General features: G+C 45.3%; 1 protein-coding gene and 1 non-coding gene across 4 annotated transcripts in view; both read left to right on the top strand.

Annotated features, from left to right (window-relative positions):
* Positions 1–16,818, top strand: part of LOC121441008 (transmembrane protein 150C) — a 65,797-nt gene extending 48,979 nt beyond the window's left edge. For all 3 annotated transcript variants that reach the window (XM_041642140.1, XM_041642139.1, XM_041642138.1), the window contains exons 4-8: positions 60–92; positions 190–257; positions 7,692–7,819; positions 10,098–10,275; positions 14,752–16,818. In XM_041642140.1, coding sequence (XP_041498074.1) covers positions 60–92; positions 190–257; positions 7,692–7,819; positions 10,098–10,275; positions 14,752–14,960 — 616 coding nt within the window. In that variant the 3' untranslated portion in view covers positions 14,961–16,818. The remainder of the gene's footprint in view (positions 1–59; positions 93–189; positions 258–7,691; positions 7,820–10,097; positions 10,276–14,751) is intronic.
* On the top strand, positions 14,084–14,187 carry LOC121441019. The gene has a single exon (XR_005973412.1). It is a non-coding gene; the product is annotated as a U6 spliceosomal RNA (small nuclear RNA).
* Positions 16,819–19,754: the final 2,936 nt, after the last annotated feature.

Genomic DNA, 19,754 nt, shown 5'->3' with positions numbered 1-19,754 from the left:
CGTCATAGAGTCAGCAGTGACTTTGCCTTAACCTGTGCCTCTGTGTTTCTTGTTTGTAGGAAATCTGGCGTGAAGCATGCTCCGTACATCAGGTAACTCTGATTCTTCCTGACCTGTTGAGTTTGAGGAAAGTGATGCATGATGCTACCGATTTGAACAGCCAACCGCTAAGGCTACGTCTTTCTCCAGTTTTGCAGGCGATGATCCTCCCGCCAGTTGTGTGTTCAGCCAAGTAATGAACATGGCCGCCTTCCTAGGTAAGATGGGCAGGAACGGTGCTTTATGGGCTCTGCTCCATTTCTGTGTTAAATCCTCCTGAAGCCACACCAGAACGATGGGGGACCCGCTGACCTTTGAGTATCTTGTAGTGTCAGGATGCTGAAGGCACGTTTTTGTAGTAATGACACTTTGCCACCATAAATCCTTCTGCATCCCCTGTCTCCTTCCCAGCCCTCTTCCCTTTGCCATCTTTATCTGGTTCTTCATACTCGGAACTTTATTTCTTCTGCTGTGTGAGATAATATATTTCACATGTCGTGAAATCTTGCTGAGATGGTACTAGGATGCCACATGGTAGCTCTATAAAGAGGACGCCTTATTTATTCCTTCCCTGGCAAAGATGGATGTAGCAGGCTTTCTCTTGAGCAGCCAACTGGCCCCCAAATCATGACAGGGAGACTTACTATTAGTTATGAATGCTCAGCCTTATCTTAGGCTTGTCCCACCAGCTCTTATAACTGAATTTAACCTGTTTCTCCTCATCCACATTTTGCCTTGGGGCTTTTCACCTTTCTCTCATCCTGTATGTCTTACTCCATGTCTGTCTGGTGGCTGCTGTCTCTTTTCCTTGTTCTCCTCTCTCCCTCTTGTTCTCTTGAGCCTAGAGTCCTCCTACTTATTCTCTCTGCCTGCCTGCCCCACTTTTCCTGTTACTGCCTAGCTATTGGCCGTTCAGCTTTTTCCTAGACCAATCAGGTGCCTTAGGCAGGCAAGGTAAAACAGCAGCCCATCTTTACATCATTAAACAAATGCAGCCGAAACAAACGTAACACACCTTCGCCTAGTTAAAGTAATACTCCACGGTCATGGGAAAGTAGGTAGGCTCTGTGGTGCATATCTCTGTTAACACTGACACTAGGATGATGTCCTCCTGTGTGCCCACATACATATCAAGCCACAGTGTGGAAAAGTAGGTTTAAGAAAAAGTACCATTTCTTTGAGACCCAAGACCCTCCTTCAATGTCCTGTCCCCCAGGATCTGCAGGTACTTTCTGAACCCTGCCAGTCCTCTGGAGATGGTGGGAACCAGCCATGCTCTTTTCTCTTGCTGAATCTACTTTGTATACCATTTTCCACCAAGCCAGGCCTTCTAAGCATCTTGTCAGCTGTCTGTCATTGCTGGCATGCTGTCGGGAGAGGACCAGGAACAGCACAACAATGCCAGTTTTTTGAAGGATTTTTTTTTTGCACAGTGAGACTTTCATTCCTAGCAAAAGATACAGATAGATAGCACTGCAAAGAAAGTGTCGGCTTTGGGTGTCCTTATCCCCTATGTTCACATAGTTCATTTACATGTAGAGCTTTGCCTCTCCATCCCAAACAATTTCCTACTCATACCTGCTGTTTGCCTCCACACATACACGTTGAGATATGGTTTTATGCAACCCAGATTGGCCTAATGCTTACTGTGTAGCCCAGGATGATCTTAAACTTCCAACTTCCTGCCTCTACCTTCCGAGTTCTGGAATTGTAGGCACGCACCACCATGCCCAGTTTCTATGGTTCTGGAGATCAAATCCAGAGCTTTGGGCGTGGTAGGCAAGCATTCAACCAACTGAACCCCATCCCCAGCCTCATGTGTATTATATTATTATTCCTCCCCTCTCCTCCTCCTTCTTCTTGAAATAGGATCTAATTTAGCCCAGGCTAGCCTTGAATTAACTATGTAATGATGGCTTTAAGCTCCTGATCCTCCTGCCTGCATCTCACAAGCATTGGGTTAGAGCCATGTATTCTTTTTTTTTTAATTTTTATTTATTTTAGCCAGGTATGGTGATGCATGCCTTTAATCCCAGCACTTGGAAGGCAGAGACAGGTGGGTTTCTGTGAGTTCAAGGCCAGCCTGGTCTACAGAGTGAGTTCCAGAACAGCCAGGGATACACAGAAAAACCCTGCCTCAAAAAAAAAAAAGAAAGAAAGAAAGAAAGAAAAGAAAACAAAAAGAAGAAAAATATTTATTGTCATTTTATGCATATGGCTTTTGCCTACATGCATGTATGTGCACCACTTGCATGCCTGGAACTTTATGGAAGTCAAAAGGAAGCGTCAGATGCCCTGGAACTTATGGATGTCAGAAGGAGGCGTCAGATGCCCTGGAACTGGCGTTTCGGACATTAGTGAGCCACAGCATGGGTGTTGGGAATCAAATCAGGTCTTCTGCGAGAACAGCAAGTGCACTTAACTGCTGTGCCATCTCCCCAGCCCCATGTGTACTTTGAGAAAATGTTTACTTTAGGGAAGGGAAGACTTAGCAAACTCACTGGAAGATTGTTAGCCCAGGATGCAACATGGGTAGAGTCTTGGTTGGTCCAAAAAGCTCAAACCACGAGAAACACGAAGAACACTCTGAGAGACTCCGAAGAGGACTTCCCTGAAGTTCACAAAGTTTTGCCCTAGAGCTAAATGTGCTTTGTCAATGCCTTTCCTGCCGAGGTGTCTCCTAACCTGGAAGTGTCTGCCCCACAACCACCAGAAGGTCATGATGCTGGGTCTCTGGGTCAAAGGGCATTCCTTCCTGCCCTTGACCACAGGGTTTTTGTGTCTCAGATGGTCACAGTGTCTAAGGACACAGCACTCAGCAGCAAGCAGAGTGTGTGGCTACCGTTCATCTTCCTAGTCTTATAACTACCAGCTTTACACTTCTTTACCCTTCTCTTAACACCTGCTCCTCTAAAAACCCCCAAGCCAGTCGTGGTGGCTCGTGCCTTTAAACCCAGAAATCAGAAGAATTCAAGGTCAGCCTGAACTAAGCTACATAGTGAGTTCCAGGCCAGCCTGGGCTACATAGAAAGCCTCTGCCTACAAATAAGTAAGTAAATAAATGACCCGGTAAGCACATTCATTTGTTAGTATCCACCATGGCCTAAGTGGCTACTAACAAATCCTTGCAGTTAACAGACAAGAGCGAACTTGAATTGCAGGGCTGGGGCCTTTCCCAGACGCTCTGCAGTCGCGGCACAGGGGTCCACAGGCTGACAAACTCTGCACCGGGAATCCCCTAGGGCCCAACACGGACATTAACAGCCGTGATTCCACTCCAGAGCCACGACTGAGCCCTCTAAACACTGCCTCTTTTGATCACGACACACAGGAGTCTGCGTTCACGCGAATGCCCTTGCAGCCCTTGCAGACTGTCCTCCATGGGGCTTTAAGGAAACCAGCGAGCATATTGGAAGCTCCACGTTGTTTCCTTCGTAGTCTATGGACAAATTGCTATCTCCCAGTAGTCTTTGGTTTATTTATTTATTTATTTATACAATATTCTGTCTGTGTGTGCCTGCAGGCCAGAAGAGGGCACCAGACCTCATTACAGATGGTTGTAAGCCACCATGTGGTTGCTGGGAATTGAACTCAGGACCTTTGGAAGAGCAGGCAATGCTCTTAACCTCTGAGCCATCTCTCCAGCTCCTCCCAGTAGTCTTTGGTATAGCATCTAAAAACAGCCAGTTTGCACACTTCCCAACTTACATCATCACAGCCTGTGATTAACTAATTATAAAAGCGCTTGCAGACACAGGCAGCGCGAGCGGAGCCCCTCTTCCAGGTGACATTCGTCATCGTCTCATTCTCTAGCGCTCCCCGCTCCACCACGAAGCAATTAAGCTTTTACCGGCTTTTGCTGGAAGGTACCGCAGCAGCCAGCGCTCAGTCTCTATTATCTTTCATCATGTTTGATGCCATCTGGTAGACACAAAACTGATTAAGATTAGTGTTCAATGAGAGCAAAGCAGCAATTACCTATTTATCAACTCTGGGAGTGGCAAAGAATCCATTGCTCACTAGAGATTATTGCTATATATGGCGGGCGCTTTCTTCTCCCCAGGCCGGTCCCTGATCGACTTCAGGCTATCACTTCACGCTCTCCAACTGCCTCTGAAAATAGCTTTCTCTGCTTACGAGTCCCTGTTTTTGACAGTCGTATAGAGTGTAATTTATAGTCTAAAAAGGAGTCCATGTGGCGTTTATTAAAATTAGTTAGCAAAGATCTTTTATCTTTTTGACAGACTAATCAAAGATTAAATGCTCGGTTATTTTCTTCACAGAATTAGCTACATTCTTCGTCCTAAATGTACGCTTTCCTCTCCGCTGTGGGGAGGAACCTAAGACAAAGGTGCTGAAAGGAATGTTTTCCCCTGCCCTGGAGAGGGTGTGAGAGCGAAGCTAACAGCTAAGTGGTTTCAGTCACCTAACCTGGCTGCCTCCCTCCTGCAGCTAAAACTCCCTGGCTGGCTTGCTTTACCGCAGCCATAAATAGGAATCATTGATGCACATACAGTAAAACTAGCAAAACAAACAAACAAAAAAAAAATAGAAGTTGGCCGGGTACCAGCTTAGGACTGGAACGGGGAGACGCTGCTCAGTTTCTGACTTGAAAACTCGAATCACATCTTAAAACATTTCATTGTTAAAAATCAGCAGTGGTTCTGAAAAAGCATGGGATAAAACCGGACTCTCTGAACATAGCGGACAATGAGGACTACTGAGAACTCAAGAACAATGGCAATGGGTTTTTGATCCCACTGCACATACTGGCTTTGTGGGAGCCTAGGCAGTTCGGATGCTCACCTTACTAGACCTGGATGGAGATGGGTGGTCCTTGGACTTCCCACAGGGCAGGGAACCCTGATTGCTCTTTGGGCTGACTGAGGAGGGGGACTTTACCGGGGGAAGGGGGAGGGAAATGGGAGGCGGTGGCGGGGAGGAGGCAGAAATCTTTAATAAATAATTAATTTAAAAAAAAGTCAGCAGTGTTCTATCTGTGTTCCTTTTAAAATATAGAAGATCAGACAGGGGACACCCAGATAAAAACAACAACAACCACAACAAAACCTTACATAGACAAAAATAGCAGAGGGCTAGATTTTAAAGTTTTTTCTAACCCAGTGGTGGTGGTGCACGCCCTTAATTCCAGCACTCGGGAGGCAGAGGCAGGCGGATCTCTGTGAGTTTGAGGCCAGCCTGTTCTACACAGTGAGTTCCAGGACAGCCAGAGCTGTTACAGAGAAAAACCTTGTCTTGAAAAACACCAATGAACAAAAAAAAAAAAAAAACCCAAACACAAAACAAAAGTTCTTCTTCTAAAACTGCTAATACAAATCTAAACTTACTACATCTTACTGAGGGGTCTGTGTCAGGGGAGGTGACATGCCACAATGTGTGTGGCAGTCAGAGGACAACTCTTTAAAAAGAAATTTGTTTATCACATATACAGTGTTCTGCTCGTATGCCTGCAGGCCAGAAGAAGGCATCAGATCTCATGACAGATGGTTGTGAGCCACCCACCATGTGGTTGCTGGGAATTGAACTCAGGACCTCCAGCCCCAGAAGAAAACATTTAAAAGTTAGTTTTCTCCTATGATGTGGGTCCTGGGATTGAACTCAGGTCGACAGGCTTGGTGGCAAGTGTCTTTACCAACCCATCTCACTGGCCTCAAATTGAAATTTTCTTTAATGAAACTTAAAAGTATATCTATTAATCTATTAGGGGCTGGAGAAAGGCTCAGCTGTTAAGAACACTGGTTCCTCTTCCTGAGGACCAGGGTTCAAGTCCCAGCAACCACATGACTCACAACCATCCAGTCCTAGGGAGTCTGACTCCCTCTTCTGACCACTGCAGGTACTACAAATGTGTGGTACACAGACATATATGCAGGCAAAACACATAAAAATAATAATCTTTTAAAGTTTTAAGTGGATCTATTGGTCCTGTGCTGAGGAAACGTCAACATATACAATATAAAGATGATTTTGAAATGGTCATATTCCTAGAAATTACTTTTATGAAGTTATAATTTAAACACTATTTGGTGAAAATTTGATAATTTGCCTGGAGGCAAATTCAGTTCATAAATTCTGATAAAGCCAAAGCCTCATTAGTTCCAGCCTTCTAACGAGGCTCTTTTAAAGGGAGAGTCTGTCTCACCTGAGTAGTATAGAGCTGGCGGGTGAAAAGGGCAAAGCTTCGTGTTTGGAATGTAACTGTCGGAACTGGGTGAAGTTATTACAGTCAAGTAGGCTTCTGTCTGTGAGAAAGTGGCTTCTCACCCATATCCCAAACAGGAAGACACTGCTTCCAGTGGCAAGACATGCATCGTGCCCGAAGCAACTCAAGTCCTCCCAGGGAGAGACACTGTCAGGTGGGTCCGTGTGAGGAGCCATACTGGGGTCTGAGTGTGGGCTAAAGTTCTAGAACAGTATGTCCCACCAATTTAAGTGCCCAGCAGAGAGTTCCCAGGGAACTGCTTTCTGCTAGTTGTCTTTTAAACAGATCAAATGCGCTGTTTGTGTTCTGTCCTCCTGCGGGGGGCTTCACATGGTGTTGATTAGCAAGTGTCCCCATGGGGTCCTGTGCTGAGCCCCTCGGTCCTCATATCAGACTTTCTTTATTAGCTCCCCTGTAATTAGTGCTCTCCCAGCTTCCTTCTCCGGTTCACGGCCTACAAGCAAATACAGCATCACGCTTCTTCCTCATCCCACAGGATACAGTGTGGTTAACAGACCTCCAGTGTGACTCCAGGGATACTGGCTGGAGAACTCTTGTCAATGCAGTTATTCTCTGATCAGCCATAGACCTTGGCTGGGACGTGTACCAAAAGTTGTATCAGGATGAATAATTTGCAGTTTTGTAAATCATGGGTTATCCACATTTTGATTGCAAAATCCAGATGTGAATCATGTTTTACTCCCATTGGTCGGAGGACCTCAGAGCTTGGCACAGTGAAATCTAGCAACCAGCGTAATGCAATCATGTGGATGGCTTTTCTGTATTAATGGCTAGAGAGACAAAGGTCTGGCGTCAAGGTTAAACCCTTAGTAAATAATTTCCAATTTAATTGCTATATGAATAGGGGAATTTTGTCTTTCCTGCTGAAATATAGTATCAAAATAGTCACAGGTAGTCATTATTGTATTCCCTTATAGGTATATTGTGTACATGTGCATACATCTATATGTCTGACAGCAATTAATGAACAAAGGAAGCCATGAGTTTGGGAGATAGTATGTATGTGTATATGGGAGGATTTGCGGGGAGGAAAGGGAAAGAGAAAATGATATAATTATAGTCTCAGAAAAAATCAAAGAATGAAGAAAACTTTTCTGTGGTGAGATTAAAGATGATCTCTGAGAGCCACACATGGTGGCTCATGTCTGTAATCCCAGCATTCAGGAGGCTAAGGGAGGAAGATCCTGAGTTTGAACCTGGACTACATACTGAGTTCCTGCCCAGCCTGGACTACATACCGAGTTTCTAGGCCAGCCTAGGCTACATAGCAAGTCCTTGTCTCAGAAAAGATTTTAAATGGGTCTTTATTTATTTATTCATTTATTATATATGTATTTGTACATTATGGTTTTACACTTCTGCCTTAATCTAGTACATTCTTTAATTTTAAGATTTGTCTTATTCCTAGCCCTCGTGGTAGCTGTTCTGCGCTTCATCCAGCTGAAACCAAAGGTTTTAAACCCATGGCTGAATATCAGTGGATTGGTGGCGCTGTGTCTGGCTTCCTTTGGAATGACCTTGCTTGGTAACTTCCAGGTACTTCCTTTGGCTTTTTCGCCTCCTCTCATGCTGGTAAGATTATCCACTTCTAAGTTATTGCAGCCTAGGGTACCGTCTCCGTGTGACCCGTAGAATTCTGCGTGAATTCAGAAACAAACACTTTGCACTTTGATTCCACATCCGTTATCCCCAGGGTCGCCACGCCTGTTCCCGTCAGATGCGTGAGTGCTAACTGCTGATGCAGATGACATGACAACTGGGGAGTTATCTTAGAGCAGCCGTGAACTTCCTAAAAGGATGTCTTTACAGAGTGTTTCACGCTCTTCTTCATCATAAATCGTATCCCAGTACGCTCTTCTAGAAAATTACTAAGATCACTGCCTCTGACTATCCGTCTTTGATGAAAGCACACACATCGGAATAACAAGTGTCTATGAGAGTAGAGAGGGACAGTCCAGAACCTCTCCAGAATCCCTGGTCCATCCTCCTAGAACTCAGAAGCCCAGGAGCACACCCGGAAGAGTGGTTTGCTTTGCCAATACCTCATCTTCCTCTTGTTCTGAACAGCTTCATCTATTTCGATAGTTGGATGATTTCCCTGCCTCTGTTCACTGCACACTGTAGTCCACCCTTCCCTGCTACCAACTTCCCATGAGCAAACAAAGAGATAGGTCCGACCCTCCCCATCTGCCGAATGAACCCCAAATGCCACAGGCACTCCAGACCCTCTGCATCCTAGTGAATGCTTAGCCATGCTCTTACCAAAACACACTCATGGCTTTCCTCCGTCTCTCTCTAATCCTCGCTCTTGCTGATTCACGAAACCAGGACCGTCTATTCCTCACGACTTCACCTTGGCACACGGTAGCAAACATGTTTTGCATTGTGAGTTGTTTGGCATTTCCATTCCAGATCAAGCTGGATAGCCCGAAAGCTGCATCCTTAGAGCGCACTGCATAGGATGAAGACTCAGCAAGAGCATGTCCACTGAGATTGCTGCTGAGATCATGGTGGTGGCCGTCCTGCGCTGCCTGCCTGGGCTGCGAGTGCTGAGGAATAGGAAGTGCATGCTTCCCCCTAAAGTCCTAGGAGAATCCCGGAAGTGGGTGGTCTTGGAGAATGACCAAATGTAAAGCTATGAATGGTGGCACTCGATATGAAGACCTGGAGTGTCCTGTCCGTGAGTGCGATAATCAGCCCCCTGGAGGATGGGATGAGAATCGCTTCCGTCGCTGCCCCTCTTTATTAATTTATAAAAGTTTGAACCCTATGACTACGGTATTACCTATCTTAAAAGCGGGTAAAATGTTGATGATAAATGAAATGGGTTGCATTTGATATGAGAGATTGATTCCGTGGATGTGAAATTTAGCTTGCGAAGTCATTATTTTAAATAAAATTTGAAAATATACCTTTTGAATTATGAGGGAGAAAGTGTCTTCCTAGCAGTGGGTGGGGGCTGCAACCAAAATCAACAGGAAAGTTATAGGGAAAGTGTATTGATTTGATACAGCACTACAGCAACACGGCCACCCACCTGTCTCTTCAGCAGGTCTCACTTTTGTGTGTGTGCAGTTAAAATGCAGATGATTTCAGAAGGAGTTTTTAGCGATAGGCGCCTTTTTAAAACAGCTACGTAATGACTCGGGGAATATTCACAGTTCTCACAACTGACTGCAATAGCAAGAGCCTCCGTCTTCCAACTCTGCGGAAGCCATGAGTGTGGCTCTTCAGACCCAGTTCTTCATGGCCTGGGACTCAGGCTGACACTCAGAGCTTTTGCAGTTTTCTTTATAGGAAAACAAGACCCAGGGAATTCCTATCAACACTGAGTAGGTTGAGTTCCACGGACAGGCCAATTGTCCCCAGGGGTATCATGGTGTGCCCATCAAATCTTCCCGTGCCAGAACTGTCGATTCTCAGTAAGCACACAGCAGCATCCCAAGCTTCCTTCCCTCAGCTTGGAAAGCTGCGTCTGGGGTGTGTGCCCATAGAAACTTGACATTTCCCTTTTCATGTAATTTCCTGCTCCTTCATTTCCTTTCCTTAAAAGCTTTTTCTGGCAAACAAATTCAGGAAATAGATCCCTGCCTCTTGCAGGCTTTTCTAAACAAATGTTTTTAAGTTCCGGGAAAACTGTTTCTTTGCCCCCTCTGTAGATTTTCGCCATTTGAGAGTAGACCCAAGGAGTCTATGGAGATGAAAAGGTGTAGTTTCTCGCTGTCGAGAAGTTCTTCCCTCATCTTTCCGCTATACTTTTCGTCCGTCTGCACAGTTTCAGAATGAGTCTCCACATAGCTCCTCTGTTCCCTAGCTCACAAACGATGAAGAAATCCATAATGTGGGGACGTCCCTGACCTTTGGGTTTGGCACACTGACCTGCTGGATCCAGGCCGCCTTGACACTCAAGGTCAACATCAAGAATGAAGGCCGGAGAGTTGGGATTCCTCGAGTTGTTCTGTCGGCTGTGATCACGCTCTGTGTAGTCCTGTGTATCCTTTGAAGGCTCATTGCCAGGGACAGTAGGACTCAGGTAAGTTTTATATGACGAAGACGAGACTATGACCCTTCCTGGGGTGTGGGAAAACTGTCAGATCAAAGAGAATCAGACCGAAATGCCGTAATGAAGCCATCACTTTAAAAATGAATAGCCAGGAGTTAAAGACGTGGCTCAGTGGTCAAGAGCACTTGCTGCTCTTGCAGACAGTGGGACTTTGATTCCCAGCACCTGCATGGTGGCTCACAACTATCTGTAACTCCAGGTAGAGGGGATCCAACATTCTTTTCTGGCCTCCTCAGGTACTGGGCACACTAGGGGTGCACATACATACTTGTAAGTCTTTTAAGGATGAATAAAGAAAAACGAATAGGTACGGTGGACTATAGACGTAATCCCAGAATCTGGGAGGTAAAGGCAAGAGAATTGGGAGTTTAAAATATCATCCTTGGTTACATAGTGAGTTCAAGACCACATTGGACTACATCAAACCCTGTCTCAAAAATAAAAGTAAGTTAAAATTAATTTTAAAAAACATTAAGATCAGATTTTTAAGCCAAAGAGAGACAAAGAACTAAAACTAAGGCAGATTCTGGTGTCTGAAGATTACTTTGGCCTATGGGAAAAGTGTCATAATTCTGTCTCTAGTCATATAATATTCCATTTATGAAACGATGGCACAGAAAGTCCAAAAAACATGTACTGGGGTTTTTTGTCATCTTAAAAAAAAATTCATCTATGACTTTAACTCCTATTAGAGTCGGGGCATTTATTAGCCTTAACATGAATGTCAAAAGACATGTCTGTATCTTTCAGGATTATGAATGTTCCTGGAGAACAGTTTCAGGAACTAGACCACCTACAGTGAGTGGTTTTCTTGAATAAATATGTGAGGCTTTGAACTGTTGTTCATTTCCTTTTCTTCTCTTGGAGTTTGAACCAATGGAGAACAGACAAAGAAGAGCTGGGTGAAAACCAGCTTTTACTCCTAGTAAACCAGGGAAGAATGGCTCAGACTCCATCCACACCCTATAGTCCACTCACCTGCTCATGACAAGCAGAAGGGAAAGGCCTTACTCCCTTAAAGCCCAGACAAGTCCCCAAGAGCCTGCTAGCTGGCGTGGGGCTCAGTGATACCACAGGAACCTGGTCCGGGAGAAGTTGCCAGTTCCCACCTGTGCTGGTCACTTCTCTGTTGCTGTGATAAAATGCCCTGACCAGGAGCAGCTTAGAAGATGACAGGGTTTGTTAGCTTACGGAGTCTGAGGGTTATGGTCCATCATGGCAGGAAAAGCATGGCCACAGACAGGGAAAGCATGATGGTTGGAGCAGGAAGCTGGCTGCTCACGTCTTCATCCATACACAAGAAACAAAGAGAGAACAGAAGCGGGCAATGCTGTAGCTTTCCAAAGCCTGCACTCAGCAACATACTTCCTGCAGCAAGTCTCCATCTCCTGAGGGCTCTGTAAGCTTCCCAAACAGAGCCACCAACTGGGGATGGAGTTATTCAATACAAGAGCCTAGGGTTGGCATTTCTCATTCCAGCCACCACCCCACCCCACCACACACGTCAGTCACCCAGTGCAGACAGCAGATGAAAAGCAAAATCAGCCGATTTATACCTAGCAAATTGGGAGGAATGGCTCATCTACACCCTGTAGCACCTGTGTTTACTCACACAGGCTCTCCTCAGAAACCGGAAGAGGGGGTCATGATTCTTAGGTGATCAAACACAGCTAACACTTGCACGCCTGGGTTATAGTAGCCAGCAGTGTTTGTTGAGCATTTCCTGTGTCTAACCATCAGCCTAAGCACTTGGAATGTATTGATTGTTCTAATCACGGGTGGAGATTCAGGGGTAGGTTAATTTGTCCAGGATCACAAAGATTGTAGCGACCTGATAAAATATGATCAAATAAATCAAAGCCGCCATCTCCCCGGCGAGATAACACGGCCCTGGTGATATTTTCTACCCTCGGTTAGAATGTGCCCTGACTTGCAGTGACTCTCAGGCTGACAGCTAATGTTTCCGATCGTGTTGTAGCTAGTTACCTGGGTTTCCTGCGTCTATGCTCAGTCAAGAGACCAAAGATGCCTGACGCAGCTCCACCTGTCCTTTTACTCTCTTAAAGTCCCTGGAGAGTATAGGTCTGTAATTTAAAGAGAGAGCACAGACATAAGTTCTCAGATATGTCTAGGGACGTATCTCATTTTTCTAAATGTTTTTGGTTCTCGGACTTTTCATAGCTAACTAGAATATGCTATGGACTTCCTGCTCTTTTCTCAGCTCCTAGGCTTCCACACACACAATCACATGTATGTGCATGCACACTTATGTATTGAATACATATATTTCTTTTCTATAGGTTTATATATTTTTAGGAATGGGGCCACCATGATTTTTATTAGCATTTGTTATTCTTTTGCTTTTTAAAAGTTTTTCTATTTATTTTTTAATTGTGTGACTGTTTTGCCAACTTCTGTGTGTACCACGTTTGTGCCTGGTTCCCTCGAAGATCAGGAAGAGTCATCCCCTGGTACTAAAATTATGGATGGTTCTGAGCCATCGTGTGGGTGCTGACTGAATATAATAATGAGCTTCGTGGAGCCCGAAAGATGATGCAGTAGTGAAGGCACTGGCTGCTCTTGCAGAGGACCTGGGTCCAGTTCCCAGAATGCATGTTGATGGCTCACAACCATTCATAATTCCAGTTCCTGGGGCTACATCACCCTCTTCTGACCGTGACATGGTGCACATGTACAATGTAAGATGCATACTTCTTCATGTGTAAGATAAAATTAATCAATTTAATTTTAAAATTAAAAAAATTAGGCTTCATTATGGCATTTCATGTATATATAATGTATTTTGGTCATATTAACCCCCTTTCTAGTCCTTTTGTCCCGTCCTGCTTTTGTGAACCTTTTTGTTTTGAGACAGGATGACCTCAAGTTCACTCTATAGATGTTATCCATGAACCTTGGGTTCTCCTGCCTCCAACACCCCCCAGGCACACACCACTCACGGTGTAGATGAGGTGACAAGAGCTGGGGTTACAGGCATACACCACTCACTGTATAGATGAGGTGACAAGAGCTGGGGTTACAGGCACACACCACTCATGGTGTAGATGAGGTGACAAGAGCTGGGGTTACAGGCACACACCACTCATGGTGTAGATGAGGTGACAAGAGCTGGGGATACAGGCACACACCACTCATGGTGTAGATGAGGTGACCAAGAGCTGGGGTTACAGGCATACACCACTCACTGTATAGATGAGGTGACCAAGAGCTGGGGTTACAGGCATACACCACTCATGGTGTAGATGAGGTGACAAGAGCTGGGGATACAGGCACACACCACTCATGGTGTAGATGAGGTGACCAAGAGCTGGGGTTACAGGCATAAACAACTCACTAAGCCTTTTTAAGTTGCTTCTCTTCATCTGGTCACAGGTTTTAGCGTGTCACCAGGAATGAGACTAGCCTATACAGTACTGCCTAAAAGAAGAGCCGAGGGGGTCACGTTGTTAGCCTTGCGGAGCGGAGGCTGTTGTGTGGAATAGCTGTGGTCTGCACTGCTCGGCAGGGTGGCAGTCTGTTTTATACTCACGTTTAATCAGGCGGGTGCAGAGTGGTTGAGGCATGGCCCAGGTGTTTGTGCAAACCCACCAATTCATACCTGAGTGAGAATGGCCTCAGGCAACCTGCCTACTCCGCCTCTAAAACTGTCCGTGATGATAGGATCGCTGAGGGTTAGGAGGGATTTTCTGCGAAGGCATCTAGAAATAAGCCCAGCTGGGCTAGCTTCAGCAGCACACAGACTAAAATTGGAACGATACAGAGATTAGCATGGCCCCTGCGCAAGGATGACACGCAAATTCGTGGAGCGTTCCATATTTTAATGTGGTACATTTACAATGGAGTACTACACAGCAGAAAAAAATAATGACATCTTGAATTTTGCAGAAAAATGGATGGAGCTAGAAAACATTATTTTGAGTGAGGTAACCCAGACCCAGAAAGACAATTATCACATGTACTCACTCATAGGTGGTTTTTAAACATAAAGCAAAGAAAACCAGTCTACAAACCACAATCCCAGAGAATTTAGACAACAATGCAAACACTAAGAGAGGCTTACATAGATCTAATCTACATGGGAAGTAGAAAGGAGAAAAAGACAAGATCTCCTGAGTAAATTGGGACATGGGGACCTTGGGGGAGGTCTGAAGGGCAGAGGGGAGAGGCAGGGAGGGGAGCAGAGAAAAATGTAGAACTCAATAAATATTAATAAAAAAGAAGAAGAAGCCCAGCACGGCATAGATCAATAACATCTAATAACGCATGCAAACACCAGCTCTCAGCTCCACCTGCCACGTTACTTTTGAGCGTGGCTCTGGCTACCAGCTTTGCCCGGGATGGGGAGAATGATGTCTGGTTACCTTCCTTGACGGCTGCTCCCCAGACTTCATCCTCATGGCCCAAGACATCCACATGTTTGCAGCCCGGGTCCAGTGGGGCCTCGTTATGTGCTTCCTGACGTACTTCGGCACCCTGGCCGTGGAGTTCCGACACTACCGCTATGAGATCGTGTGCTCTGAGTACCAGGAGAACTTCCTGAGCTTCTCGGAGAGCCTGTCAGAAGCTTCTGAATATCAGACCGACCAGGTGTAACCCATCAGTTTGTCCTTGGGGGATGCGGTGGGTGTGACCACAGAGGAGGGGCCGGGAGGATACACTCCCGAGACTTTGACACATCACCTCATGACACGTTTCACACCCGCGGACACATATTCGTGGCCACATTTGCAGAAAGAGCTTTTCAGGGCGGGTTATTTCTTTTGTGAACAAGCACAAGCCCTGATGTGTGGAAATACACGCTGTCACACTGAAAAAAAAATATGCACGACCGAGCCGGAAGCTTGTGCATGATTGCCTCCCGTCCCACCCTCCCAGTATGCCTTGCTCCTCTCATCTTCGTCACGTTTCGAACCTGGCATCTTCCTCCAGCAGATGACGGCTGACCGGATGTACCATAAGAATGATGCCAACTCCCGAAGTCGCCTTCAGGTCCGAAGGGCCTGGAGTGAGCCTGGGGGAGATGTGGACACCCGCGCAGCGTCTGTCGGGATGCACACCGCACTGAAGCTGTGACTGTGGCCTGAGGAAGGCATAGGCAGAGCTTTGCCGCCAGGCTGACTTCACCACCCTTCAGCGCTCGGCTTTGTGGATCCAGTGAAAGGAGCATGGACGCAGAGAACATGCGCGAGAGGGGCCCACCACCGCCATTTGGACTTGGCTCACTCTGCCTGAGAAAGATCTCCAACTCTGAATGTTCGCAGGGATAGGCTGCGAGGCATGGCACGGGTACAGTCGAGAGGGCACAGTTTAGTTTTTGCTTCCACGCTGTGTCCTGCACAATTTTGGGTTTATAGCCCGCCTTTTCTTTTTTTCTTTTTTTTTAAATACAACCCTCATGGTGTCTGTAGGCCTCATGAACAAAGATGTGAACCGAAATCAAGAACATTGTTTTGGTTTCAGTTTATGTTTGAAGCAAAAGAAGGGGGGGGGGGGGAGAATTCTCAAAGGAGCACAAAGAAACCTGCACAGGGGTGGGGGTGGGTGAGGTATGGGGGTGCCTGTGATCTTTAGGAAAGACAGAAGGTTGGAATTCTTGCTGCATATCCCAGCCAGTGGAGAGACTTTCACATAGATGTGTTGCCCAAATTTTATAGTTCAGGGTCTGAGGCCTTTTCAAATTTGGAATTTATAGAAGCTAATTAAAACATTGTCCTCCCCCAAACCACACTGGTACAAACAGAACCACAATGCTGAACACGGGTGTCTCGCCTACAAGTTCAGAAGTGATCTAGGATGACTTCAGGGTCATCCTAGATCCCTGTGCCAACAGTGTGCCAAATGCATAAGCGACACCACCATGACCCTGACCAAGTGCACTGTCTCAAGAAATCCCAAAATTCACAGGGCCTGGGATACCCCGGAATATAATGTGAAGAATTTTGTAAATTCAATCCAAAGTATAGCTTCCCACAGAGGGGCTCAAATGTTGGTTCACCTAAATCTGCAGCCCAAAGCACAGTGCCTGGCACACAGTAGGTCTGAGCAAGCGGCCACTGAATAGGTTGTTTCCGAGTGGAGGTAAGGAGTATCAAAGAGATTCGAAGCTGAGTGACTGGGAACGGAAGCCATCTCAAGTAAGGAAGGAGAAGAAGAGAAACAGGGGGAGACTCCCTCAGCAGTGAATGTGAGCCCCCTCCCCCAGCAGAGTGTTCTTATCGAAAAGGCAGTAAGTGTTCTTACTGTAAATAGTACAGGGTGACGTCTCAGTTTAAAACTGCTTTGGGCTTTCTTTTTCTTTATTTTTTATATTTTAAAGATTTTTTTTATCAAAGAACAAACACGGTTTTATTTTAAACAGCTTTTGGTGACCCACTCGTCTGCAGTCTTAGGAGTATATGTAACTGCACATCTTAGCAGAATCTAGCAAAGTCTGGCGTTACTCACTGGGATCTGGCCACTAAATAAAGTTGTTTTTTGCAAAATTGTGACTTCCTTGTCTGTTCCGCTAACAGTTCTTCATGGGTGTGTGTCTCCATAGCTATGTTGGCTGGTAATAGTATGCAGAACACTGTCTTTACGTCCGCTGTTTTACTATGAAGGATACAATTTGGGATCAGGCAAACGGAAGAGGTGCATGAGGAAAGGAGGGCCAGGGGCTGCCTGCCCTCAGAGCATTCCACTCTCCTGGCTCCCCACAGTGTCCCTCAGTCTGGAAGCCATCTGCAGTTCATGGTTCAGGAGCAGGGAGGGCTGATAGGTCTCTATCCCCCAACTGCCCTTCCACCTCCCGGAAGTGGGTGGGCTGGAGTTCTAAGCACTTGGTAGTTGAGGTAACCAGCCCTCATCCTGAAGTTACCTCAGCAGCATGAACTCTGGTATGCTAAAAGGGGTACATTACAAATAAAACATTGCTGTTAATATTCTGTGGATGTTAGAAATTCCATGCCAGGAATAGAGACAAAAGCTAAACATCTTATTTGAGAAAATGTTTACATACAACAAAATTTTATATTCTTTCCGCTCCCCAACTTCTAGATTTTCTCAACCTCCATACCCATCCAGTTTCTCTCTCTCTCTCTCAACAAAAAGCTAAAATCGAAGCAAACGAAAAAAAAAAGCAATAACACAAAAAAATACAACAAAAACCAGAAAGCTCACAAAAGAACATGGTTTTTGTTTTTTGTTTTTTTTTTTTTTTATGTTAGCCAGCTACTCCTGATCATGGACCTGCCCTAGAGAGTGGCTGATGTACCCAGTGACTCCATTCCAGAAAACGGGTTTCCTGTTTCCAAGCAGGAATCACTTCTTGGTAAGGTTTGGAATTGTGTGTCCATTTTCCTTCTCAGTGCTGGGATTTTGTCTGGTTTGAACCCATGTGGGCCTTGTGTGTGCTAGCACTGTCTCTTTGAGTTCCTGTCTGCCTAGAAAACAGTTTCCCTGTAGCATCCATCACCTCTGGTACTTGCAGTCTTTCTGCCTCCGCTTCTGCACAGATCTCTGAGCCTTAAGGAGCAGGTGTTTGATAAAGAAATCCTGTGTAGTCCTAAGCACTCCAAACTCCTCTCTTTCTCTGCACACTGTCCAGTTGTGGGTCTCTGTTAATTGCCATCTACTGCAAGAAGCTCTGATGAGGGTTGAGGATATGAGTAATGGGTATAGCGATGTCATTAGGATTCATTTTATTGCTGTTTCTTTAGCAGAATCATAGTAGTAGGTTTTCCCCAGGCTCACGACCTATCTAGCCTCGGTTCTTGGCTACTTTCACAGTGTTCCCTGTCCTGGAACCAATCAAAAGTGGCTGGTGACTCCCGTAACATCTGTGCTACTATTGCACCAGTATATCTGGAAGTACTTCTTTGTTTTTGGTCACAGAGTTTGTAGCTAGGTGATATTTATGCCTACTCTTCTCTGGTATGGAGCAAAGCACCTCTTAGCACCTTGAACACTTGTCAGTAGGAATGAAGCTTCTAGTTGGACATCAGCTCGATTTCTCCATGTTCAGTGACAGAAGTCATGTATATCTTCAGCAATGTGGCCTTACCTCAAGTTCTAGAAAGTAACCAATACCCTCTGATGTTGGGGGTAGGAGGAGCAGTGGGAACCTTTGGCCAACAACTCAACAAGATATAACCTATTCTCGGCACTGGATGTTTCACTGGTGGCATAAGGGCTAGTTGGGCATTGGCTACCCCATTATATGGTGACTCCAATTAAATTCCATATATATATATATATATATATATATAGAGAGAGAGAGAGAGAGAGAGAGAGAGAGAGATATTTACATACATACATATACACATATTAGGAAGCTTCTACAATAGTAAGTTTCATATGACTTTTCAAAAGGTCTTTAGGGTAGTTGTCCCTCCCATATCCCTTCCTTTACACTGCCCTCCTCTCCCATTTAACCCTATTCTAGATTACCTTTAATCTCTTTATAACACTACCCCATCTCACCCTCCTTTCAACTGTTAAGAAAAATGAAATTTTAAAATCTGCAGCAAATAGATGGAGCTAGAAATCATCATCCTGAGTGAGGTAATCTAGACCCAAAATGATCAACACTGTTTTCTCTTACATGTGGATATCAGCTTTTAAACTATATATATTTCCATCCAAAAACAACAGAGGTAGCTAGTAAGGGATATGGGGTTGGGAGGAGATCTTCCAAATCTTTTTTTCTTTAAAAAAAAATTAAAAAAGCTATCTCACAAATAAAAGGGGAGATCAATGTTTGAGTCACAACACCCACACAGGAAACCATAATTGGGGAATTTGCACGTAGAATGGGCAGCCCTGGAGGTCAGGGAACTAAGTTCCAGACATACTTATTTTGGTGGTTCAACTGAGCCTCTTGAAGAAGAAAAGGCCAGAAGTATGTTATGGGCCACACCTGTAATCCCAGCACTAAGGAGGCAGAGGTGGGAGGGCCGGTTTCCATTCTGGACTGAACTGCATTGTAAGGTCCCTATCTCAAACAAGGAGAAGAGAAAGATTTAAGTATTACCACATATTGACCCTTCCGAGTTGTCCAGCCCAGATCTCCATCCTGATTGGTTGTCTGTTAACTACTAATTAATGGCATCTCCACGGTAGGGCATCTCAGTTTTAACCCCTGATCATAGGCCTTTATGCCTACCCTTCACACAGCTGTCCCATGTAAGTTAAAGATGTCTGTCTTCCAGATGTTTACAAGGATCTCTTTTTCTCACCTATGTCTGTTCGCACAGCTGTGGGGAAATCCTAGCAGTGCTACCTTCAAAGTTGACTACGAGCCAAGCACGCCTTTCATTCCAACCCTTAGGAGACAGAGATGGGCAGATCTCTGCAAATTCAAAGTCAACCTAGTGAGTTCCAGGATGACCAGGGCTACATAGTGAGATC

This window comes from Microtus oregoni, unplaced genomic scaffold (genome assembly GCF_018167655.1).
Source record: "Microtus oregoni isolate MIOR12 unplaced genomic scaffold, Mior012 000072F_ref0000427, whole genome shotgun sequence".
Lineage (NCBI taxonomy): Eukaryota > Metazoa > Chordata > Mammalia > Rodentia > Cricetidae > Microtus > Microtus oregoni.
Note: the sequence above shows the minus strand (reverse complement) of the source record. Positions and strands in the feature narration are given on the sequence as shown.